The following is a 27,058-nucleotide window of genomic DNA, read 5'->3' on the forward strand; positions in this document are numbered from 1 at the left end:
GTATGGCTCCAAAAAAGGTGCATGCACATCTTTGGTGTGATGTTGTAAGATTTTAGCCCATTCAGAATGAATTGACTCAAATCACACTACACTGAATCACACAGGAATGTGGTGCAGTTCCTGTGCGATTCTCTTGTGGTTCATAGTGTGAACCAAGACTTAGTGTTTAGTAGCTGCATGTGCTGTATATTCTCCTCAGTGTCTAATAGCTGTATATCTTGTACAGTACATTTCTTGGTGGTCCAGTTTTGCTTTTCATTGATTGGATGGATTGTCACAGAAATCTTTTATTTTTTATGTTTTGTTATTTAAATATTTTGTACTTACCCTGGGAATTGCAACTAACATTCATGGAAAGCCAAGGCATTAAACGTCACCATTTATCTAATTGCACAAAGAGATTTCTTTTACCTTGAAATCAAAGTGTGCTTAGAGTGTAAACTCATCTGATCAGTTCTCCATCTTACTAATGTTAAACAAAAAAAAAAATTCTTATAAAATAGTAATTAATTTCTCAAGCACAATTATGTTAATGGAATATTTTACTCAAATAGCTTATCTTAGAGGTATGAATTATAGTTCCTTTCCTCTTTAGAATAACAAGGGTGGGAGAGATATTATCACATGGTTAGAATAACACTCTGATCCACCACCATTCTCATCATTATGATCTGCACAATGCTCTGTGTGGTTTCCCACTTCTCAAAATTGTCTTGGAATGACGTACATCTCTCCTGTTTACCTTTCAAGCTCTTGAGTTGAACAGTGTTTATTTTCTTTCTTTGTCTAGTACTTTAACTCCCGCAGTTGTCAGCTGGTTCTGGGAGCCGGGGCACTACAGGTTGTTGGACTGAAGACCATAACTACAAAAAACCTGGGTGAGCCATTTTTATTTTCATGAAATCTAGTCTGTTGTATATGTATGTCTGTGCTGTTTTTTGGTGTAAGAGTAGAGGAGGCTAAAGTGGAATTGTAGCAGCCAAAACTGGCATTCCAGGAATGCAGGCACACTATGAGGTAAGTCCAAGGAGGCGCGTGACATCTCCTGAACTTCTCTCTGTTAGTTATAACTGACAGGTTTATGGTTCTGCCAGAGCATACACTGACATTTGGGTCTATGTGAGAGAGGAGAGAGGCACACACTACAGCTATTGCCCACCCTTCCCTCTGCTTCCTATTCAGAGAAGCCTTTGTATTTTGTGAATAAGCTTAATACATAAGCTTCTGTGATTCTGCAGGAGGAGTAGAGGGGCAGGCATAGCAGCTGCTCTAACTGAAAGGTTGAAGATGCTGCGACTTAAAGGATCTGAGTCAAGCTCCCAGAAATACAGTGAGAGCTGTCTTCCAGTAGTAGAATAAAACAGTCAGATATAAATAATAGAGATAAGCCCAGTAGATGTCATGCAGCTTCTTGGGCTTAATTTGTAGTGTGTTTTCACTTTTTACAAAGGTGTAGAATTCTTGCAATTCAGCTTTAAAATTGGAAAATGACATTTGAATGTGACTGGTTGCTGCTGGCAACACCTCTAGTTGTCCTATTTATAGAATAAGTTCTCAAAATAAGTATTAGAAAATAAAGATTTTCCCAGGTTGTATTTTAACCATAGGCAATGCAAAGGGAAACTACAGGTTTCAGTCTCTTGCTACTGATCTTTTGATACTTACCCCCTTGATGACAATCTCCTGCAAAACATCAATGTTCTCCCAGTGAGCTGACTTGTAACAAGAGGTTACCTCTCACAGTAGCGCAGAAGCTATGATGTCCTTTCATAGTTTATTCCTTCCTGTGAGTATTAATGGCAGTGAAATACTGTATGTGATCAGAGGACCACCTTTTTTTTTTTTTTTATATATATATTAGCAAAGCCATTACCCAAAGGGATACTATGTATATTATTTTTATATCTATAGTTACACGGATGTCTTTGTAAAATCCAGGTTATTTTAGATCATTGACAGGGTGTGCAATCCTGCATCTCAACTGCTGTTAAACAGTGGCATATTCTCCTGTATGCACAGAATAAAAACATATATAACAACTATCACAGTGTAGATAATGAGATTTTGTCTTCCAGCTCTCTCATCCCGCTGCCTCCAGCTCATAGTACACTATATTCCTATAATTAGAGCTCATTTCGAAGCCCGGCTGCAGCCTAAGCAGTACAGCTTACTTCGACAGTTTGACCACATCACTAAGGTAATCAAGTTATTGCATCTCCAAACACTATTTTTAATTTACAGCATCAGCAAGGAAGTTTTTGCTATTAAACCAATTTATATTTACCAGTTAACTAATTTGCAGTGATTAGCACACTTAAATTTGGTTCCTCCTCAGTGAACTACCTGCATTGTACTTGTGCAGTACATTATGCAACTTTACATAAAGCATGTCAATATGGGCAAGAGGATCACACAAAAACTGGAATGAGGAGGATGAGTGACTGAAGTGAATTTTACTGTAAATGAATATGCTACTGTCTTCGATTTTCACTAACAACAGTCTCTATTACAGAGAAGGGTGCAAAAAACAAAAGATAACATGGGAATAGTAGGGAGAAAATACTTTGTAGTAGAAATTCATTTGATAATGACAGGTCTGATGAGAATGAATATTCTGCTTCAGGGTGACGTATATCTACAACTGCTGAAATAAGTACTCTTTGCAACAGTAAAGTGCAAAGTGATTGACTCTTAGGGAGAATGGGCTACCAAATTATAAGGCGTCTGGTTTCATTCCTGTCATATAGGAAAATGAGGCAACAAAAGGTATAGAAGTAACAAAACAATTCAAATAGGAAAAAAAAACACTGAAACTGAATCTGGTGCAGCTGTGCATAGTAACCAATCAGCTTTTAGGTTTTATTGTCAAAGCTTAACTACTTAAGGACTAGGCCTCTCGGTGTTTACATGTTTAAAAACTTTTTTTTGCTAGAAAATTATTTAGAACCCCCAAACATTATGTATTGTTTTTTTTTTTATAACACCCTAGAGCAGGGATCTGCAATTAGCGGACCTCCAGCTGTTGCAAAACTACAAGTCTCATCATGCCTCTGCCTTTGGGTGTAATGCTTGTGGCTGTCAGTCTTGCTATGCCTCATAGGATTTGTAGTTCTGCAACAGCTGGAGGTCTGCTAATTGCATATCCCTGCCCTTTTTTTCACACCGTATTTGCACAGCGGTCTTACAAGCGCACTTTTTTTGGAAAAAAAAAATCATATTTTTGAATAAAAAAAATAAGACAACAGTAAAATTAGCCCAATTTTTTTATATTGTGCAAGATAATGTTACACCGAGTAAATTGATACCCAACATGTCACGCTTCAAAATTGCGCCCGTTCGTGGAATGGCGTCAAACTTTTACCCTCAAAAATCTCCATAAGCGTCATTTAAAAAATTCTACAGGTTGCATGTTTTGCGTTACACAGGAGGTCTAGGGGTAGAATTATTTCTCTTGCTCTACCGATCGCGGCGATACCTCACGTGTGGTTTGACTACCGTTTTCACATGAGGACGCTACTCACGTGTGCGTTCACTTCTGCGCGCAAGCTCGACGGGTGTTTAAAAAAAAAAAAATTCTTATTTATTTTAATTTATTTTATTTATTTTTACACTGTTTAAAAAAATAAATAAAAAAATAGATCACTTTTATTCCTATTGCAAGGAATGTAAACATCCCTTGTAATAGAAAAAAACATGACAGGTCCTCTTAAATATGAGATCTGGGGTCAAAAAGTCCTCAGATGTCATATTTGGACTTAAATGCAATAATAATAAAAAAAAAAGTAATTTGAAAAAATGTGCCTTTAAGAGGTATGGGCGGAAGTGACGCTTTGTCGTTGCTTCCGCCCTCCTATGGTATAGAGACGAGTGGGGGCCATCTTAGCCTCACTCGTCTCTATACCCAGGCACAGACAGGACCCGATCGCCTCCACCGCTACCGACAGCTCTGGTAAGCGGCGGAGGGAGAGCGGCAGGAGGGGGGGTGGCACCTCTCCCGCCACCGATAACGGTGATCACGCGGCGAACCCACTGCGGAGACCACCATTATCGCACACACAACCGGCGCCTGAAGAGATGGATATCTCGGTTGTGGCAGCAGCTGCTGCCTTTACTGAGATATCCCTCTTCAAAAAATGGACGTACGTTGTTATGCACCGGTCATAAAGTGGTTAAGACAAGCTGAAGTTAGAAGTTGACTGGTTACTATGTGCAGGTGCACCAGTTTTTCTAAATCTCCCCCCCCCCTGCCTGTTTTGTTTTTGTTTTGAGAGATGGTAGGATCGACACATATGTCCATGGGTTCTTACTTCTCCACTGCAACATTGCAGCGGACAAATCGGACACTAAGTGACACTTTTTTGGGGACCAGTGACGCCAATACAGTGATCAATGCTAACAAATATGCACTGTCACTATACTAATGACACTGGCAGGGAAGGGGTTAACATCAGGGACAGTCAAAGGGTTAAATGTGTGCCTAAAATGTGCTTGCTTACTGTGGGGGATGTGCTTGTACTATGGGAAGACAGAGATCCATGTTCCTGCGTTGCAGAAACACAGGATCACTACCTTCCTTTCTGGCACACCGCCGTTCTGCTTTTTTCTTGTGGGTCCCGGTGAGCAATCGCAGTGGGAGCGGGTCTCTGGGAGCAGGCGCCTCAAACCTGGAAGTGTCACATCATGTACTAGGTACGTGATCTGGTACAGAGCAGTCACCCTGCTGCAGTAAATGTATGTGGAGCGGCCGCTAAGAAGTTTAAGGGAAGATCCAACCATTTGGTCTGCAGGCTCATAAGAGGACAAAGCCCATGCACGCTGGAGGCTCCCAAATGTCTACACCCACTCATTTATGTTAAACGTCAGAGCAATGTATTTTATCTCTCAAAAAGGGAAGATATTAGCTGCAAAGAGATGGAAATAAGTCTTTCTGAGCGTACACATTTTGGGGTTCACGTACATGTAAAATGGTTTGTGTAGTGTATATTTGAGCTGCACGATTAATCGTCAAAGAATCAAAATAACGATTCTACCCCCTCCCGATCTTAAAACAGTTTTTGCTGATTCTATGTAACAAGTGCATAGTTTTCTGCCCACTTCTGACAGCTGACAAAAAAATAAAATCCAGGCAGCCTGCCAAGTTTATCTCAACATGGGAGATAACAATAAACAAAGTAACATTTCATTCTTAGATCAAAGGCATGAACTTTGGTCTGTAAATGAGGTCAGTTTAACCACTTAGTTAAAATCTTTATTTTTTTGCCAGAAAAATAACTTGGAACCCCCAGACATTATCTATATTTTTTTAGCAGAGACCCTAGAGAATAAAATATTGGTTGTTGCAATATTTTATTTCACACGGTAATTGTGCAGCGGCCTTTAAAATGCAATTTTGTGTGGAAAATAAACTTTAATGAATTTTTAAAAAAAACGAAACAGTAAAGTTAGCCCAAATTGTTGTATAATGTGAAAGATGAGAATCGTGTTCTTTATTCTAAGCAAAAAAATTGTGATTCTCATTTTAGCCAGAATCGTGTGGCTCTAGTGTATATAGAATCCAAGATAAATCATCAGAACAGTTTTATATGTCACCTGATCATGACAGCCAAGCAGTGATTGGTCTTGTTATGATTGGACTGACATACTGGTGTTGAAAATCCTATTCTCGACCCAGCCATCAGAACCATTCATGGACTATTTAACTCTGTTCACTTGAGGCTACATGGGCTGGGAAAGGAACACCCCCAGGGTTGATTAGTCAAGAGCTAAAGTCCAGCCCAGATCCATAACTCAGTAAATTGAGGCGCGTGGTGTGATTCACACGGAGCTGGTCCGACTGGTGAATTGTAGATGTTTCTGACATGCTCCTGTCACATATCCTGTCATATATATGTTTATGTATTGCCCACTTTTGGAATATTACATTTTAAAATGAATAAGTGGCTAGGACTCCCTGGAGAGATTGCTGCATCATAGTGTCTTTGTGCTCAGTCTAAGTTATTTTCCAATTTGTATGCAGTTGTACAGTGTGTTGGCAGATTGCATGCAGTTTAAACTAGAAGATCTGCTAGACCAAGATCTTTGTGTCTATGGCTTTGTAGCAGACCAGTCAGCCGACAAACTCCTAGGTGGTGGCAAGCAACCGGTTGTTGTCAGGGGTGTGTGTGGAAAGTTCAAAGAGTGATTAGCACAGGGATTTTACCTTGAGGAATCCTAGAAGTGTGTGCTAATTGCTAGGCTACTCCCCAACCTTTATTGCAAGATTTGTATCTGCCTGTATGTGGTCAGCCAGCTTGAATGGATTGGAAACCCCCTTTAGCGGTGACCAGTGGTAGTGTGGGCTATGGTAAGTGTATCAAAGGCAATCTTATTTGCTCAAAGTAAGCTCCCCTCATTCCCCCTGACCCCATTCAAGGACCTCACCTTGGTTTGCTGGTTGCCACGGACTTGCACCCTTCACACTCCTTTCCCTACTTTCCACCACATCTTCCTTTGTATTTGTATTCAGTTATATTTGTGATCGCAACCTTAGGATGTAAGGCTGGGAGTGAACTAAAGGGTCTTGGCACTGTAAAATATGTTGATACTACAGAAATAATTTCTCTCCTTTTTCTGCCAACAGGACTACAATGACCACATAGCAGAAATTTCTGCCAAATTGGTGTCTATAATGGATGGCTTATTTGACAAACTCATGTCAAAGGTACTTAAAATTATTATATACCATACTATTAATAAGAGCGATAATCAGCTAGTGAATATGGATCTGGATCAGTGAACGCTTCTGACTATAGTGTCAGTCCATTTTCACTGTAGATGATAAATGCATTACAGGTTTTTCTGCTAGTCTCTTTGATGAAGTGAACAGTTATTGTTGTACTGAAACTAGCTATTTTCTGCAAATTTGGCATATACAGGCATTCAAATTGATTGCAATTTGAATTGAACTATCTATCTTTTGAAACATATATAATCCCAGGAATGGTCTTGAAAGCTTGTGTTGTTTGGATAAGCAATTACAGAACACATTGCAATTGGAAGCAAATTGCTAGTAGAGTCATTTTGTCAGTTTTAATGCTTTAAACTTCTGTCAGAAAGGCTTCAGTGTAAATGGTGGTATGTTTTTAAATAGGTAATAAGACACATGTAATAGGACCGCATTTCTACTTCCAGCTTAAAGTAACCCTTTCCTTCATCTCATGCAGGGCAAGGTAAAAGGGTCATTTAAATCTACTCCCTTTCCCAGCAGCTTCTACTAACCTTTCCTTGCCCCACTCCATTCTCCAGCTGAAAGAAAAGTGATATACCCAGCACTTTCGGTATAGGCGAGAATGTGATTTACTTACCCGACCACATGTGACAGGGCTAAGTGTCTCATGATTGGCCCAGAATATTCACATGGTGCTAGGAAAGGCCATAGTCCTGGGCTGGAACAAATAATTTTGGAGCTTTCTCCAGTTCCAGTGGGATGATGCAGGATTAAGAAAAGGTGAGTCTTTTCTGCTAAAGAGGGAGTTAAAGGATAAGTTGTTTTTCCCAAAAAATAAATGCACATTTTTTTGCAGGGAAAAAGCATTTCATTCTTTTTTAATATATATTTTTTTGAGCCTGTAATGCAGGTCTCCAGCAGATCTGCCAGTGTATCTGCTTGCCCATACATCCCATACAGGTAAGCATATACAGTCTGACACGAATGAACTACCGCGGCGCTCCAAAGTGTCATGGTGGTTCATTGAAAACTACAGGCCGAGTGCCGCAAAAGCTGCCGGACCTTGTAGTTTTTCCATGCATAGAGCCCTGTCAATCAGTGATTTTTTTAAAAATTGTGACAGCTAGCGGGGAGGGAGAAGAACCCCGCTACCTGTCACGGCGGGGATCAGGGAGGTGCGGGGGCCAGTCCGTTCATAACATGTTACACCCTGACTGTAACATGTAGCATGTTCTGAAAGGTGAACTGATGCTTTTACATCTGTCCTAGATGGACAAAGGGATTGGTCAGCCTCATCTGTAATATATCCTGCCCCATGCTGACTTGCCTGCTTCCCTAAGTACTAAAACATGGAGGCCTGATCATATGATCTCTACTGAAAGTGCTGATTGGCAGGTGTTACTCGCATATGTAAGCCCCTTCAGCACAGAAGGTAAGTGATACTCCCAAGGGTAAAAATATAAGATCCTCTTCCAGCATTTTTGAATTTAAGGCAGTTGGATAGCATGGACTGGGGAGTGAGCGTGTGACAATAGACTTGCTCCCATATCTACTATATTGATATTTTACATGTTAATATGGAAGTTCTAGCAACATTTTTATGGCATACACTGGTGCAACTGTTGACAATTGAATAATCCCTTTAATTTAAGAGCCTTAATAAATAGGATATTTATACTGTGTCTAATGCAGTTAAAAATCTTATGTTTACAGTATGAGGTAAAAGCCCCCGTTCCCTCCATGTGCTTTAGAAATATCTGCAAACAAGTGGCTAAAATGCATGAGGCAATTTATGATCTGCTGCCTGAGGAACAAACACAGGTACATCTACCTCTAGCTCATCTTTTTTTGTTATATTGCTATGTTCTGTAAAATGTTATATGCTTTGTGCATCTCCTTGCTGCAGGCTCCAGCATTATAGAAGAGCTGTACTAAATATAATTTCCTCATTCTAATAATTCCACATCCTTAAAGGATAAAATCACCTTTTAAAAAAAAAGAATAAATGCACATCTTTTTCCAGGTAAAAAATGTGCACTTACATTTTTTTTTTACTTTGAGCCTGTAAAGCATTGCACCCACAATCGGCAGGGGGTGCGGAGGCAGGTGCAATTGAAACACGTTACAAAAGGTGAACGTATCCTTTAAAATAATAAATAATATAAGCAGTGCTAATTTATTCCCCCCAAAAAATTGAGCTCCAGATCCCTCCCGTGCCAGTCACATAAGCAAATGATAGAGAATGGGTCACAGTATCTGCTGAACAAGGCTTAGGAGTTGATGTTATACTAATCAGTTAGCTCAGAACTCTGTCCAAACTTTATAAAGAAAACTCTGGTGTCACCAGTAACGCCTCCATCCCTAATATTACAATAGAAACATGGATGTCGCCCTTGGAACTTTGAATGCGGTGTGCACAATTGGCCAATAAAATTGACGAATGTAAATACAGTAAAGTATTACAGAAATAGCCACACATAAAATAACATACAAAGGCAAAGCCGAAATAATATTGCACATAGTTAACCCTTTGCCGATCGGCTCATGCCGATCTACTTCGGCAGAAGGGCACACACAGGCATATTAACATACCTATACGTTGCCCTTCAAGGAGCGGTATTGTGGGCGCAAGTGCCTGCCACAAGCTCCGTGAGTGTGGTCGTGAGTCCTGCGGACTCGATGTCCATGGGGATACCCGCAATTGTCTCACGGAGAGGAAGAACGGGGAAATGCTGATGTAAACAAGCAATTCCCCATTCTGCCTAGTGACAGGACGCTGATCACCGCTCCCTGTAATCAGGAGCGGTGATCAGTGTCATGTCACACGTAGCCCAGGCCCCCCCTCCCACAGTTAGAATCACTCCCTAGGACACACTTAACCCCTGCAGCGCCCCCTAGTGGTTAACCCCTTCACTACCAGTCACATTTACACAGTAATCAGTGCATTTCTAATCACACCGATTGCTGTATAAATGTGAATGGTCCCAAAAGTGTCCGATCTGTCCGCCATAATGTCGAAGTGATGATAAAAATTACAGATCGCCATTACTAGTAAAAAAAGAAAATAATAAAAATGCCATACAACTATCCCCAATCAATAAACGCTTATTGCCATTTTTTTCCCCCTAAGAAATATGTAGAAGAATACGTATCGGCCTAAACTGAGGAAAAACATTTTTTTTATATTTTTTTGGGGATATTATAGCAAAAGTAAAAAATATTGCGTTTTTTTTTCAAAATTGACGCTTTTTTTGTTTATAGCACAAAAAATAAAAATCGCAGAGGTGATCAAATACCACCAAAAGAAAGCTCTATTTTTGGGGGGGAAAAGGATGTCTATTTTGTTTGGGAGCCATGTCGCATGACCGCGCAATTGTCAGTTAAAGCGACTCGGTGCTGAATTGCAAAAAACGCTGTGGTCTTTGGCCAGCCAAATGGTTTGAGACTGAAGTGGTTAAAGATTGCATTGCATTTAAAGTACATGAGTATACCCCTTGTCCCGGCTCTGATGACACCTATAACACGCAACCTGTTTCACGAGATGTGGTTCGCTCTTCAGGGTTGGATGCATGTGGGATATATCTGGAAATTAATAATCAAAAGACTCGCCAATTGGCTAAGCCTAGGTGCCTATGGCTATGTTTACCGAGGATGGCAGCAATATATGCTTGGGAAAGGGAGCTGAGGAACCGGTGCCACCCAAAAACCCCAGGCCAAGGAACAATGGGAAGGTGGACATGGCATGTGTAGAAATGAGCGACCTTAGAGATTCTAAATAATCCGTTCAGGTGTCAGCTAAAATGTAATGTGATGTGTATATAATCAAACATTGCTAAATTAGCAAAATTGTAACATAGTATATGATAGAATGCATGTATAAACCAACCTGTTGCGATGGTAAGACGGTTAAGACCAAGAAAACAATGCGTGCAATACTTCAGATATGTGAAAAGGGATGTCAGTAAAGGCAATCACTGAAAAGAAAAAGAAACGTGAAAGAATGTAAATATAAAAAACATAGAAAACATGACCAAGCACAGAAAAGTGCTCAAGGTGGAGAATATTGATGTCTACCTGTGTAGGATCAATGGCTTGCAGCAGCAGAATGAGCTGTCCCATATAAGGTGAAAGAGTGAAACGAAAAATCCCAGTCATGTGGGCTCTCCCATTTATAACCCCACAAGGGCTCCAGTGGACTCCGACCCTAGATAATCCATTCAGGTGTCAACTATAGTATAATAGGTGTATGAACAAACATTGCTAAATTAGCAAAATTATCATGGAGTATCTAATTGAATGCATGTATAAACCAACCTGTGGTGATGGTAAGGAAGATAAGGAGGCCAGGGAAAGAGTATGTACAAGACTGCAGATAGGTGAAAAAGTGTGAATATTGGAAACCTAGCCAGGCACATTGGAGTGCTTGGTGTGAAAGGTATGGAAGATGGGGAGATCCCATCTGCAAACGTCATATATTTATGGACGGGTAGGGAAGGGAAGTTTTTAAAGCGGTAGTAAACGCAAAAGCAAACATTATTATGTTGCAGCTTATCAATTCTTACATGTGACAGCTAAATTAATTTTTCTTTCTTTTATTTTTACCTGGTGATCGGACCTGTAAGTATGCTGTTTTTTAAAAGACCAAACTTTCCTGCAGCTGTAGCAATTAGTGTTGAGACAAACCATTTACCACTGACGATTGCTTACAATGATCAGCTTTTATGTATTTATGTAAAGCCCTTATCCCAAAAGGAACAACTGCTGTTGTAACTGCTTAAAAAGTGTTAGCTAGAGTTTGACTTTTAAATTATTAGTGTATCGAAATTTGCCAGTGCACCTGACACTTCCTTCCCCCCAGACTGATAATAATGTTGTCCAAAGGTGTCACTGTTGCTCCTTCATCCAGAGTTTAGGCACTCTAATACAGAAGGTGTGTTACTGGCCAGATCACCAGGTGAATAATGAGGGGGGAAAGAGCCTTCAAGAAAATTAATGCAGCCACCACATGTAATGATTGGTAATCTTTGATGTATTACATTTTTGGTTTTGAGTTTTAGCCTTTTTTTTTTTGTAGAAATCATATTTACCTAGGTAAAATTAGCATCGGTACAGTGCTGCATCTGTCCCCCTCCAGCTCTTGGACTGAGAACTGAGTGATCAAACACTGCTGCAAAGTGTACTTTGTGTTACAACTTCAGGGAAGGGTAGTAGAAATTAGGGGTGTTAGTGATTCAAATTTTCATGTTCGATTAATCAACTAATTTCGATTAATTGTAACGCACATACAGATCCAACCACTTTTAGCTGATCTCGTTGCATTGCAACTCTGCATTAGTCAGTGGTAAACGTGGTATACACTATATACAATCACCCGACACTGTAGCACTGATGTAAGTAATTTTTTTTTTCCCACAGTAGCGTGACAATCCCTCCACCTCCAGTCTAACTAATGACTCTCACCTTATGGCAAGGACCCCTGTTCAAACAGGTGGTCATGCAAGCGGGTATCAAAAGGGTTAACACGGACCATAAACTTCTATCACGTCTCCTTAGATCTCAACAAGGACGCCAGGTCATGGGTAGAAAGAAAAGATCTAAAAGATTCAATTTTTGTGTTCAAACACAAACTACTCACATAAAGATGATAAAAACACAGCATGTAAAGCCAACATTCATGTTAGTTCCATAGGGCAGCAGCTGGTGACGTCATGCGTAGCTCTTCCCCCATACGCGTTACGTTCAATCAGAACTTCAATGTCACTGGAGTCCAGTGACGTCGATGTCCGTGACTTCGATGTCCGTGATGTCACTGCATCTCCAACGGAACTCCCTGAAGACCCGGAAGCCGGCGGAGAGGTAAGTACCGATCAAAAGAATTTTGATCGATTAAAAAAATGTATCGAGGAATTAGTCTTTAATTTCCACAGCCCTAGTAAAATGATTACATATTGTAAGATGTTTTACATTTTGTAAAATTTTTGGAAATAAAGGATACCATACAATGGTTTTGGTAGGGACGTTTCCTATCGGTTGAGTGTTTTAATGCTGATTTTTATTCTGCAGAAGGGCAAGATAGCATGTTTTCCTCAACTAAATTAGTATCCTAGTAGGGGTCTATGTACTCCTTCAGCCTTCTGTCTTTGAATAACACAGCTGAGCTGTATCTCTTCCATTCTACCTTTTAAGGTTCTTTAAAAGGTAACTCCACTTTTGTGGGGAAAAGAAAAGCAAAAAAAAAAAAAAAAAAACTTCTACACAAGGCATATTGCAATTGAATGTACCAAAAACAACCTTTAATTTTCAATCTGTATTGCTGTAATCAGATGGTGTACGGAACTCCTCCAGAAAACTAAATTCCTACTTGTGTGATCCAATCACTGATTTTCCTAGAAGTCTGCACTAAGACACAAATAAGATTTTGGGGAACCCTGCAAAAAAATATAATTTCAGAGATACTCCCTAAGGGAAATCACATCTAAAAGGGTGCAGACCTTCCCACTTTCCTTATTAGAACCCTGCAAGTACAACACCTGGATTATAAAATCACTCCCATTAGATTTACTTTACACATGGACACAGCGACACAAACCGCTATTTCTTCAGAATAACAAAAGGTAAGAATCTGCAACAAAGTTTGTTAAAATCCCTGCAATGTACATTGTTCACCCAGAGGGCATTGTTTAATTATCAACAAAAGTGGAGTTACTCTTTAATATTGAAGAACATCACACCTATAGTATGGGTATTTTATCTATTTGCTGAAGATATGCCCATAGAGGGCATTGCTAACAGCCAGACTCACTGTTGCTCAGTAAACCCCTCACATGTATTTTTCAGGTGTCTCAGTTCCAACTAGCAATATAAATAGCCAGCATTAAAGCATTCAATTTTTAAACATTTTTTTCCCAAGTTCGTCTTTCAGGACAGCCACCTTAGTGAGACCCTGGCTCCTCCCCTCTCAGGAAACACCGCCTTCAATTTCAAGATTTAAGCCTCGTCCTCCCTCTGCTCCTCAGTTATGGTGTTTCCTCCGGTGGGGAGACACCGCTAAGGAACCTTAGCTAAATCAGTTGGCGAAACTGAGGCTACGTATTTGAAACGGAGCTCTGACTCCGTTCGGCAGTCCGACTCTGTCGTACTGACCGTCTTACATGTACTCTATCTTCGCTTGGTGAAAGCAGGAAGTTTTAGAGGTTCACCCGTTCGTTCACCCAGGCGGGTGTTACGACGGGTTCGGCAGTCTGGGCGGCCAGAGAGCTGGCTTTTTGACTGACCGTCTTTTACATGTACCCTAATCTTCGCTTGGGGAAAGCAGGAAGTTTTAGAGGTTCTCCTGTTCGTTCGCCCAGGAGGGTGCTGCAACAGGGTAGGCAGTCCGGTCGGCTGGGGAGCTGGACCCTCGTACTGACCTTTTTTACACGCACTCTAAACTTCGCTTGGGGAAAGCAGGAAGTTTGGGGCGGTCCATCCCTTCGTTCGCCCAGGGGGGCGCTGCAACGAGACGTCCAAGGTCCCCCTGTGTTAGCAGTCGGCTTGGAGCTGGAGGCCGGACCGGATGACGGGCGACGTCAGTTCCGGTGGGGGCGGACTTCTTCGTTGTATCCGCGTCTTCCGGTTCCGGACGCGGCACGTGAAAGGGGACCGAGCGTTCGGCTGGTGCGGCCTCTCTTTCTGAAGTTGTACAGGCAGCTGTAGGAGGCACGTTCGCACCACTCTTCCTCAACAGGAGAATGTCTGAAGCAGAGGCTCCAAGAGCTCCTGGAGATAACAGCACCAGCCACTCAAAGGTAAGGGGAACCCTGGGGAGGTGTTCCCTTACATTATAACCAGTAGCTCCACTGGTGTTTTTTCCCCCTTGGTGGTCGGGGGGAAGGGCAGTGCGTCTGGGATCCTGGTGGTGGTTGATCCTGGGGGGGGCACTCCCGGTGGTCCTCTATGTAGCGCTGGTGTTTCTTTTTCTTTTTTAATTTTATGCTGCTCTCTCTTTTATTTCTGTCTTTCAGAAAGCCACAAGCAAGTCCCCCCATGGTTCTAGGAAGAAGTGTCCTTCATGTAGAGCCTCTATGGGGGATTCCTGGTCCAAGGCACTTTGCAGAGAGTGTATTGAAGGATTGGTTAGAGAGCAGGCAGCAGAACAGGGGGCAGATCTGGCGGCTTCTGTGAAGGAACTTTCTAATACTTTCCAGTCCTTCCAGACACTTTTTTCTAGTTTACAGTGGCCTCAGCCCCAGAGCACTCCTACACCAGCGCAGCAGAGTGTACCATCCAGCCCTTTGGATGTTCCTCCTGCAGGTGGAGAGAATCCAGGGGGTCCCAGAGAGGAAGCTGAGGAAGAGGTTGACAGTGTCGGCTCAGACTCCCAAGGGGAATCTGATGATGAGGGGTTGGATGGGGAATCCAGTAGAACCTCACGGTATAAGCTTTCCCTGGAGGAAGTGGATGAGCTCTTAGGAGCTATTCATACCACTTTAGGCATACAAGAGGAAAAGAAGGCACTGTCACTCCATGATCAGATGTACAAGGGCATGGGGGAACAGAAAAAACGGGTGTTCCCGGTGCATGACATCTTGATCGATGCCATCAAGAAGGAATGGCAGGATCCTGAGAGGAAACCTTTCTTTTCTGGGGCATTAAAACGAAGGTTTCCTTTTTCAGAAGAGGAGGCTCTCGTCTGGAATAAATCTCCCAGATTAGATGCTGCTTTTTCCCAGGTGTCCAGACACACTGATCTGGCCTTCGAGGACATGGGGGTACTTTCAAACCCTATGGATCGAAGGATGGATTCACTCCTAAAGAAAGCCTGGGATTCATCACAGGGGAATCTTAAACCGGCCATGGCAGCCACGGTGGTGGCTCGTAATATGGAGTATTGGCTTACCCAAATTAATGCGCACATTGAAGCAGGGACGGCAAAGGAGACCATTCTATACTCCTTTCCCATGCTGCTTAAAGGGATAGCATACATTGCGGATGCTTCAGCTGAATCCGTGCGAATGTCTGCAAGGTCCTCGGCTCTGACCAACTCAGCTAGGAGGGCTTTATGGCTGAAGACCTGGCAGGGAGACAATGTGTCCAAAGCAAAGCTTTGTGGGATCCCCTTTACAGGAGACTTGCTGTTTGGGCCAGGTCTTGAAGCAGTGCTTGATCGCACGGCGGATAAGAAAAAGGCCTTTCCCGTTAAGAGGAAATTTGGGGAACAGTCAAAGAAAAAGACTCATCCCCAGAAGAAGTTTGAAGCCCCTAGAACTAATCGGCAGAAGAAAAGTTGGGGGCTCAAGGGCAAAGGGCGCGGGGGAGCAATTTTTCGCCCTCCTGAACAGCCCAAAAAGTCCCAGTGACAGGGTCACAGTGGGAGGAAGGTTGGGGGCCTTCCTCCCACAGTGGGAGATGATCACCTCCAATCAGTTCGTGTTGGGGGTCATCAGAAGGGGTTACCGTTTGGAGTTTTCAGAACTCCCCCCTCTGAGACTCCTTGTCACCGAGCTGCCAAAATGTGCAGAAAAATCGTCTGCCCTTCTTTCCTCTCTGCAGGAGTTAGAGGAGCAAGAAGTGGTAGTACGGGTCCCAGCAGGAGAGACAGGCAGGGGCTTCTATTCCCACGTGTTTGTGGTTCGCAAGCCTTCGGGAAAGTTCAGGCTTATCCTGAACCTGAAGCCTCTGAATGTCTCAGTCACTTACAAAAGGTTTCGGATGGATTCAGTTTACTCGGTGAAAGCACTTCTTCCACCAAACTGTTTCATGGCATCGATAGATTTAAAAGATGCATACCTGCATATTCCCATCGCAGAGGCCCACCAGCGTTTCCTCAGACTGGCAGTAAGAACCTCGGTAGGGGTGCTACACCTACAGTTCAAAGCACTTCCCTTTGGGCTATCCTCTTCCCCCCGGATCTTCACCAAAGTAATGGCAGAAGTTCTGGCTTATTTGCGTCTCAGGGGAATCTCAGTGATCGCGTATCTCGACGATCTTCTCCTGTTTGCCCCTTCTCCGACACAGTTGACTCGAGATTTACAGACAACAAGAGACCTGTTAGTAAACTTGGGTTGGCTTCTGAACCTGGAGAAGTCCAACTTAGATCCTTCCCAGAGGGTCACCTTCCTGGGATATGTGTTGGACTCAACAGTACAGAAAGTCTTCCTCCCTTCAGAAAAAATTCAAAAGGTAGACAAGACACTGTTGTTTCTCCAGGACAGCCACCAGATCTCAGTAAGGAGGGTCATGTCGGCATTGGGTTTGCTGACGTCCACGCTCCCGGCGGTCCAGTGGGCGGGATTACATTACCGTCCCCTGCAATTATTTATGCTGAAGGTTTGGGATCACAGCCAGGGGTCCCTGGATTCTTTGGTGTCGGTTCCGGACCAGGTAAAGAGGTCCCTCTGGTGGTGGAGAAAGGGAGCAAATTTGTCCCAGGGCCTAGAGTGGGTTTTACCAATATCCAGGGTGGTCACAACCGATGCAAGCAGCTCAGGTTGGGGTGCACACCTAGACTCCCGCCTGATACAGGGTACCTGGGAGAGGAGGGAGTCGAAGAGATCCTCGAATTGGAGGGAGCTGAGGGCAGTAGATCTGGCTCTCAGGACCTTTCAGAGAGAACTCAGGGGGCATCACGTAAAAGTCAGGTCGGACAATTCCTCAGTGGTAGCCTACATCAACAGACAGGGGGGCACCAGGAGCGAATCCTTATGGGCCCTAACAAAAGCCATCCTCGGGTGGGCCGAAGCAAATGTCCTGTCCCTGTCAGCAGTCCACTTGAAGGGGGAGCAAAATCAGGTGGCAGATTTCCTCAGCAGGAGAACATTGAGAGAAGGCAACTGGGTTCTCAAACAGGAGGTTTTCGAAATGATCACCCAGAGGTGGGGGATTCCTTCGATAGACCTCTTTGCCTCGAGGGAAAACGCGAAAGTAGCCAGCTTCTTTTCTATAAACAAGCGGGACGGGGCGTTGGCGGTGGACGCACTAGCACAGAATTGGGATTTCTCCAGGTGCTATGCTTTTCCCCCTCCCGTACTGATTCCGGCAGTGTTAAGGAAGTTTCAGGTGGAGAACACTATCCTTATTCTAATCGCACCTCACTGGCCCAGGAGGCCGTGGTTCTCCATTCTGAAGGGCCTGTCTGTAGAACCCCCCTGGATTCTCCCAGTCCAGGAGGATCTTCTTTCTCAGGGTCCAATCTGCTGTCCTCAGGTAGAGCGGTGGAACCTTGCAGCTTGGCTTCTGAGGAAGAACTGTTGAAGGGCAAGGGCTTCTCTGATCGCTTAGTAGCCACGCTCCTAAACTGCAGGAAAAAGGAAACCAGGACCATTTACTTAAAAGTATGGAAGCGGTTCAATAGCTGGTGCTCAGAGAGCTCCTTCAATGTGCACAGCTCTGTAGCCGTTCTAGAGTTCCTACAGGCTGGGGCAGATAAAGGTTTAGCCCTTGGAACTCTGAAGGGTCAGGTATCCGCTTTAAGCGTGTTTCTAGAAAGGCAGCTAGCTTCAGACCCTTGGATAATGAGATTCTTCAAAGCCCTAAGTAGGCAGAGACCTGTTTCAAAGTCCCCCTTCCCAGTTTGGGATCTTTCTTTAGTTTTACAATTTCTCACAGGAGAACCCTTTGAGCCATTGGAATGTTGCTCATTAAAACTGATCACTCTCAAAACGGTGTTTTTGGTGGCGATCACTACAGCAAGGAGAGTGAGTGAACTCGAAGCCCTTTCTGTTAGGGCACCTTTTTTTCAGGTTTTTCCGGACCGTTTGGTTTTTAAAACGGATCCGGCATTTTTGCCTAAGGTAGCCTCTAGTTTTCATAGAGCCCAGGAGATTGTGCTACCTACTTTCTGTTCAAATCCAGTAAGAGAACAGGAACACATCTTTCATAGATTGGATGTTAGAAGATGTGTCCTTCATTATTTAGATTGTACAAGTCAGTTCAGGAAGTCTGATTCACTTTTTGTGTTGTTTTCAGGGGCTAGGAAGGGTTCCAGAGCCTCTAGACGTACGATAGCCAGATGGTTAAGGTTAGCCACTGGGCAGGCTTATGTGGCAGGGGGATTAGAGCACACTCAACCAGGGCAGTGGCAACTTCTCAGGCAGAGTGGGCTGGTGCATCTCCTGAACAGATCTGTAGAGCTGCAACATGGTCCAGTTTTGCTACGTTCGTGAAACACTATAGACTGGATCTCCTGTCAGCCAAAGACCAGGCCTTTGGTCGTAAAGTGCTGCAAGCAGTGGTCCCACCCTAAGGTAATGTGCTCGCTTATCCTCTGGCTGTCCTGAAAGACGAACTTGGGAAAAACGGAGTTACGTACCGGTAACATCCTTTTCCGGGAGTCTTTCAGGACAGCCCCGGTTCCCACCCAGGTTTTTGGAGATCGTCGGGAACTCGTCACACGAGACCGTCAGGTAAGATGGAAAGTTTGTTTGTTTTGACGTGTTCTTGTGTCTCCCCAGTTGGCCGGAGGTACTCTGGAAGAACTGAGGAGCAGAGGGAGGACGAGGCTTAAATCTTGAAATTGAAGGCGGTGTTTCCTGAGAGGGGAGGAGCCAGGGTCTCACTAAGGTGGCTGTCCTGAAAGACTCCCGGAAAAGGATGTTACCGGTACGTAACTCCGTTTTTTCTCCCTTTGCTTTTCAGGACAGCACCTTGGAGAGAGCATAGCTCCACCTCTCAACAGAAAACACTGCGTGACGTCCTTTTAAAAGCAGCTGCTTCCACCATGCCACCAGTTTTAGTGTTTCCTCCACCATGATGGAAGCACTGCTGGGGAACCAGAGGGGCTGCACTTTCTCCAAGGAGGAGGTTTTAATGGTACCTTTCTTTTTTTCTGTAATCAGACCAGACCAGACCAGCCCAGCTCCCTCACGCACAAAAGGGGGTTTGCTCTGGTGCCTGTTCCTTCCCCGGCTCATAGGAGTAAGGGTCTGCTGGTGGTCGTCCGCCCCGGGTGCTCAGGTGGCCGCAGGTGTTCTCAGATGGAGCGTCCGTGCCAGGTCTCGGCATGTCGGCCATGAGTCCCGGATGGTGGGTAATGTCATCTCCGGGGGCCAGAGATTTCTGGCAGGGCGTAGCAGCATGTGTTTTTGGCTGCTGGAACGCAGGAGGAAGGGGCGGGTCATCTGGCCGGGACTTCCTTACGCTCCTGAGCGATGGACACCAGGAGCTTAATTTAAAGTGCACACAGGCATCTGCTGTGGTGCTTGTGATGGAGGAGTCCGAGTTGTCGGCAGCGATGACGGATGCAGGTGCCCAGGTTCCCAGCTAGGCCTAGGTAGGAGAGGTTCAGAGGCATCTTTCCTTTCTTCACTGGGTGGTTGGTTGTTTGGTGTGATGGTTGCCACCTGCAGCTGTCTGCTAGGATGACACGTTCCATTAGCAGTTCAGCATAGAGGGAGACTCTGGAGCACGGTGAGGAGTATGCCTTTGGCCCTGTGTTTCTTGTCTCTCTGTTGCGGTAGTATCTCATCCTAATAGAGGTAGGGGGTCTTTTCTGTCTTACAGAAAGCCACCACCAAAACAGAGAGAACTGCACTAAGAAAATGCCCTTCATGCAAAAACCCATTAAGGGACTAATGGGCCAAACCACTTTGCAGATCCTACATCGCTGGTTTAGTAAGGGAAGAGTCCACACAGGAGTGTAATGAGCTCTTTTCCTCAGTGAGAAAGGAATTAGCAAAGACCCTAGGCACAGTGCATCCCCTTATGAAAAAACAGGGCCCTAGTTAATTCAGCCAGGAGGGCTCTTTGGCTTAAGACCTGGTAAGGGGACTCTGCTTCAAAAGTATAGTCGTGCGGAATTACCTTTTACAGGAGATCTGATGTTTTCCCTTTGACCTTTCCTCCTCTCCCAGATTGTTCACGAAAGTGATGGTAGAGACTCTGGAGAACCTGAGACTGAAGGGGATCTCCATAATGCCTTATCTGGACGATCTACTTCTGTTCGCAGAAACAAAAGACCCAGGTAGTGCTCAATCGGCAAGTAACCCAGGAACATCTAAACGGCCTAGGTTGGCTTCTGTATCTCCAGAAATCAAATCTGATACCATCTCAACAAGTGAGGTTTTTGGGGTACGAATTTGATTCAGTAGAACAAAGAATCTTCCTCCCACAGGAGAAGGTAGTAAAAATGCAGTTGGCTCTAAGAACACTTCAAACCAACACAGAGGTTTCAGTAAGGGAAGCCATGTCAGTTTTAGGTCTGTTAACCACAGCAATCCCTTCAGTGCAGTGGGCCAGGCTACATGCTTGACGTCTGCTGGCAGACATTCTACTAAATTTGACACACCAGGGACCTCTGGAAAAGAAGTTCAAAATAGGAACAGGGGCAAAAAGGTCACTTTGGTGGTGGAGAGACCAAAGGAACATCTCAAAAGGACTCCACTGGACTTTTTCAGTAATGCGGAGAGTAATGACCGATGCGAGTGCATGGGGGTGAGGAGCTCGCCTCAAAGAGCAGATAACACAAGGAGTTTGGTCCAAGCCAGAGACAAGAAGGTCCTGAAATTGGAGGGCGTTAAAGGCTGTTCATCTAAGTCTCCTATTCTTCCAGCTGGCCCTAAAAGAACAGCATATACAGGTGTTGTCAGACAACATGATGGCAGTATTATACCTGACAAAGCAGGGGGGCACAAGGAGCAAGACCCTCAAATACTGAGTTGGGCCTAGGACAGTTTGGCCACGCTGACCGCAGTCCATCTGAAAGGCACGGGAAACTCTAGCAGACCTTCTCAGCAGAAGAGAAGTAAGGGAGGCCAAATGGTCTTTAAACCAAGAGTTATTCAAGACGATCATCGAAAGTTGGGGCCTTCCTCAGTTAGACCACTTTGCAAACCAAATAAATGCAAAAACAGCCTTCTTCTCTCTCCAGACACAGGATCAAGCGCTTGAGGTGGATGCATTAGCTCACAAATGGGACTTCCCCCTGTCTTACGCTTTCCCCCAAGTTTCAGCTAATACCAAGAGTGTTGGCAAAGTTCAGAAACAGAGTCCACAGATCTGATCCTAATTGCTCCCTATTGGCCAAAGAGACCCTGGTTTCTCAATCCTATTGAATCTCTCAGCAAAACCTCCCTGGAGATTACCAATCAGGGAGTACCTTCTGGGTCAGGATCAGATTCTCCATCGAGATCCAGCATACCTCAATCTAACCGCCTGGTTTCTGAGGAAGAAATTCTAAGGAAAAGGGGGCTATCAGAAAAACTTATCAACGCCCTTCTAGAAAGTAGGAAGAAGGTCACCAGGGCTATTTACTTCAAAGTCTGGAAGTGTTACAACTCCTGGTGTTCCAGCAAGAACTTTGATTTCATTAGCAGTATTTCAGTTGTAAAATTTCTCCAGCGAGGAATGGAAAAAAGGTTTAGCAGCAAGTAGTCTCAAAACGCAGGTAGCTGCATTATCAGTTGTTTTGGAAAAAACCCTGTCAAGGGAACCCTTGATAGATGTTTTAAGGCTATGGCAAAAATTAGGCCTGTTTTTCCTAAGTGGGATTTATCGTTGGTTCTTCAGGGACTTACTAAATCACCTTTCGAACCGCTAGAAGAGACATCTTTAAGATTCTTGACCCTTAAAACAATTCTCCTGGTTGCAATGACGTCTGCACGTAGAATCTGTGAAATAAAGGCATGGTCAATCATGGAGCCCTTTATAATATGTCCGCCGGATAGTGCTGAGGACAGATCCAGCCTTCCTACCTAAGGTGTCTTCGGTTTTTCACCGCACACAGGAGATCATACTCCCTACTTTCTGTCCCATGCCCACTGGGCCAGGAGAAGAAGCCTTTCATACTCTAGGAGGCACCTTCTGACGTCCAAAGTATTTGGAAGTAACAAAAAATCTCAAAGTTGTCTTCTCTTTTTGTCCTAATGGAAGGAAGTCACAAAGGAGATAAAGCTTCCAAAAGTACCCTAGGAAGGTGGTTAAAACAGGCTATTAAAGAAGCGTACCTGTGTTTAGGGTTAGAACCTCTAAAGCAGGGGTGTCCAAACTACGGCCCTCCAGCTGTTGCAGAACTACACATCCCATGAGGCATTGTAAAACTCTGACATTCAAAGACATGACTAGGCATGATGGGGATTGTAGTTCCTGAACAACTGGAGGGCCGTAGTTTGGACACCCCTGCTCTAAAGGGAATATTGCCTCACTCTACACAGGCATGGGCAGAGAGGGCCGGGTCATTACCAGAGCAGATATGCAAGCCTGCCACTTGGTCCAGTTTTTCAACCTTCATAAGACACTACAGGTTGGATCCACTGTCAGCCTCAGACCAGTCCAGCAGGAAGGTTTTACAAGCAGTGGTCCCACCCTGAAGTAAGTTCTCGGTTATCATCTCCAAGGTGCTGTCCTGAAAGGCGAAGGGAGAAACTTCCTAGACTTACCGGTGATGGTATTTCTACGACCCTTTCAGGACAGCAGCCTTATTCCCTCCCTAGGTTATTATGTATAGTTTATAATCATTGGACTTGGTAATTGTCTGTTTATATCTTCCAGCATGTCGTAGGTATTCTCTGTAACAACTGATTTTAAAGGGGCGTTGTCATGCAGTGTTTCCTGTTAAGAGGTGGAGCTACGCTCTCTCCAAGGTTCTGTCCTGAAAGGCTTGTAGAAATACTGTCAATTGTAAGTCTAACTAAGGTGTTTTTTTTTTTTTAACATTTAATTTTCTACTTTAATTTTTTATATACATTCATCAGAGTAGTTCACCGTCACCATAGTGACACTGTGCTACTCTGGGGGGTGATCAGGGTTGTTTTTTTTTTTTTTTTTTTTTTTTAAACTTTGATTGCTGTTACAGTGATGATCATTGTAGCAGCAATGTTTTTAACTATGATGAATGGGTTACATTCATAGCAGCTGTGATTGGCCCACAGCCATCACATGGCGCTGTTATTGGCCCACAGCCATTACATGGCATAGGATGCTGTGATTGGCCCAGGTACCAGGTGATAGCTGTGGGGCAATCACAGCATCTCTATAGGAAACACAGCTGTCATGAATGAAATGAATTATCAACAGCTTTGTTGACATTGTAATCACATCGGTGCTGCACGGAGTAGGCAGGATGACTTACATGTATGCTCCTGCCTGGCCATGCCATCCATCCGCAGTAAATGTACTGTGGCCGGGTGGCAAGCAGTTAAAAACAACTCAGACTTAAATATTTTGCATCTAAACACAAATAAAAGACAGGACACATAGTTGTGCTCATAGTTTACATACCTTGGCAGAATTTATGATTTCTTGGCCATTTGTCAATGAATATGAATAACACAAAAACTTGTATTTCACTCATGGCTAGTGTTTGGCTGAAGCCATTTCTTATCAATCAACTGTTTTAACTCTTTTTAAATCATAATGGCAACAGAAACTACCCAAATGACCCTGATCAAAAGTTTACATACCCCAGTTATTAATACCACGTATTGCCCCCTTTAACATCAATGGCAGCTTGAAGTCTTTTGTGGTATTTGTGGATGAGGCTCTTTATCTGCTCCGATGGTAAAGCTGCCCATTCCTCTTGGCAAAAAGCCTCCAGTTCCTGTAAATTCTCGGGCTGTCTTGCATGAACTGCATGTTTGAGATCTCCCCAGAGTGAAGTCAGTATTGAGGTCAGGAGACTGAGATGGCCACTCCAGAACCTTCACTTTATTCTGCTGTAGCCAATGACAGGTCGACTTGGCCTTGTGTTTTGGATCATTGTCATGTTGGAATGTCCAAGTACGTCCCATGTGCAGCTTCCTGGCTGTGGAATGCAAATGTTCCTCCAGTATTTTTTGATAACGTACTACATTCATCTTGCCAACAATTTTGACCAAATTTCCTGTGCCTGCGTAGCTCACACATCCCCAAAACATCAACCATCCACCTCCGTACCTTTCATAATAGGCCTTGTTGACTCCTCTCCAAATGTAGCGTTTATGGGTGTGGCCAACAAGCTCCATTTTGGTCTCATCACTCCAAATGACTTTGTGTAAGAAGGTTTGAGGTTTGTCTCTGTGCTGTTTGGTGTATTGTATGCAGGATACTTTGTGGTATTTGCGTAGTAATGGCTTTCTTCAGCGACTCGACCACGCAGCTCATCTTTCTTCTAGTGCCTCCTTATTGTGCATCTTGAAATGGCCACACCACATGTTTTCAGAGAGTCAATTTTCCTGACAGTTGTGGCTGAAATTTTAGTTTGTCAACCTGACCGTGGATTGGACTCAACATTAGAGTTTGAACACTGCTGATTGGCACTCTCAATTCCTTGGATATCTCTTTATATCCCTTTCCTGGTTTATACAGTTCAACTACCATTTCCTGCAGATCCTTTCATAATTCTTTTGCTTTCCCCATCACTCAGAATCCAGAAATGTCAGTGCAACACTGGGCGAAAGATGCCAGGGTCTGTCAGGAGTCCAGAAACACATTGACCTTTTATACACACACATTATTACAAGCAAACAGATCACATGTGAGGATTGTTATCTTTAATAACCATATAAACTCCTTTGTGTCAACTTGTGTGCATGTTATCAGGCCAAAATCACCAGGATATGTAAACTTTTGATCAGAGTCATTTGGGTAGTTTCTGTTGCCATTATGATTTAAAAAGATTAAACACAGTTGATTGATCTTAAATGGCTTCAGCCAAACATTAACCATGAAAGAAAGAAATGTTTTTGTGTTATCTTTCATATTCTCTGAAAAATGGCCAAGAAATCTTAAATTCTGCCAGGGTATGTAAACTTATGAGCACAACTGTATGTGATCAGGAACTGTTTTTCATCCTGATGGGGTGTTATTGTGAGGACACCAGATCACCCCTCTGTACGATATTCGCTATTGTTCTATAAACTAATATCTTGGGGGTACCTAATCCCAAGGCTGCAGCCTTTAGAGTTGAAATTTCCAAGTGTCCCCATCCAAGCCTCATTGCAGGTACTGTAAAGATATATGATGACGAGTGTCTTCATTCTTTCCCAAAAGGCAAGAACAAAAATTTAAAGAAAACAGGTTATTTTAATATAGGTTTTGCCTTTCTCTAATCTGTATTTAATCCTTATTTTAAACAATGCTTGAAGCTTTAGTTTTCATTCTATTTTCGATCGCTTTTTCTAGCTGCCGTTCACTGATCGCTGCACAAAACTAGATAGCCCTGAAAACAGATTAAGAAATGATTTAAAAATCCCTGCCGTTTTTAATTTTCTTTCCATTGTCTACAGTAAAAAAACAGACTAACAGGATGAAAACTGTAGCATTTCTTTAGTTCGAAGTCGTGCTATTTCACTTTCATTCTCACTCCACCTCCTCATCCATTAAAAAAAAACCTCACTGGAACATGCTGACCTTACATATATTCTGTAGGTCAAAGGAAAAAACAGTTCTTATCTGCCCTAGCTGCAACCTTAAAGTGGTTGTAAACCCTTACAAACCACTTTGACCTACAGGTAAGCCTAGATTAAGACTTACCTGTAGGTCCAAGCAATATCTCCTAAACCTATATGGTTTAGGAGATATTTGCCCGAAAACGGGCACCGCTGTCTATGGCGCATGCGCCGTAGACAGCGGCGCGCAGGCGCACTGAGCGCGGCATTCTCAGCGACGGAGCTGCCACGCGTGTCGGCTCCCGTGCGCATGTGCGGGAGTGACGTCATCGCGGCTTCCCTGAATGACAGTGGCGGAGCTGCGAGACCTCACCAACAAGATGGATGCGGCGGACTACAGGGGACAGCGGTGACTTCGCTGGCTCCTGTGTCAGGTAAGTGACACATAATGGGCTACTATGCGATGCATAGTAGTCCATTATGCTTTGCCTTTGCAGGGAATGAAAGAGGAAGTAAACTCATCAGGGTTTACTTCCTCTTTAACCCCGTAAGACCTCATGCACTCAGGTCATTTTTACTGCCGCTTTTAGCAGCGTCAGGCGCTTTTTTTTTTTTTTCTTACAGCTTTAAAACGCCTCTCAGTGTTATTCTATGTGTCCATGCACATATAGACTTTTAGGAGCTTTTAGTGGCATAGGCGTTTAGAAGCTGTAAAAAAACAAAAAAAAAACAGGGCCAGCAAGGTTTTAGCAGACAAAAAGCTGACTTCTCCTAAACTCTTATCCCTTAGTATCGGTTTTGGCCTCACAGAAACGTTCACATCTCTTTTTGTTACATAGGGCATATAGAGGGCCAGTTCAATTACATAAGAGGGGAAGTAGGGACACTCATTTATGCCTGAAATGCGTAAGAGTTCATGGGGATCCTCCACATGCTGTGGCGATGCCCCAATCTCTTCTGATATTGGGCTGACATGAATGAGCACCATTTCACAAGTCTGTGATTTTCAGCTTAACAAGGATCCCTGTTGTTTATTAGGTGCCTTAGATTCAGATATGCTAACTCCACATGC

At 43.6% G+C, this 27,058-nt stretch overlaps 1 protein-coding gene across 1 annotated transcript in view; it reads left to right on the plus strand.

The window, feature by feature from the left end:
- VPS54 (VPS54 subunit of GARP complex) overlaps positions 1-27,058 on the plus strand; it is a 141,389-nt gene that overhangs the window by 107,490 nt on the left and 6,841 nt on the right. Inside the window, exons 18-21 of the mRNA XM_077485975.1 lie at positions 791-878; positions 2,076-2,197; positions 6,620-6,700; positions 8,420-8,527. Coding sequence (XP_077342101.1) covers positions 791-878; positions 2,076-2,197; positions 6,620-6,700; positions 8,420-8,527 — 399 coding nt within the window. The remainder of the gene's footprint in view (positions 1-790; positions 879-2,075; positions 2,198-6,619; positions 6,701-8,419; positions 8,528-27,058) is intronic.

This window comes from Lithobates pipiens, unplaced genomic scaffold (genome assembly GCF_037356315.1).
Source record: "Lithobates pipiens isolate NorthernLeopardFrog02 unplaced genomic scaffold, aLitPip1_a1.2 Scaffold_18, whole genome shotgun sequence".
NCBI lineage: Eukaryota > Metazoa > Chordata > Amphibia > Anura > Ranidae > Lithobates > Lithobates pipiens.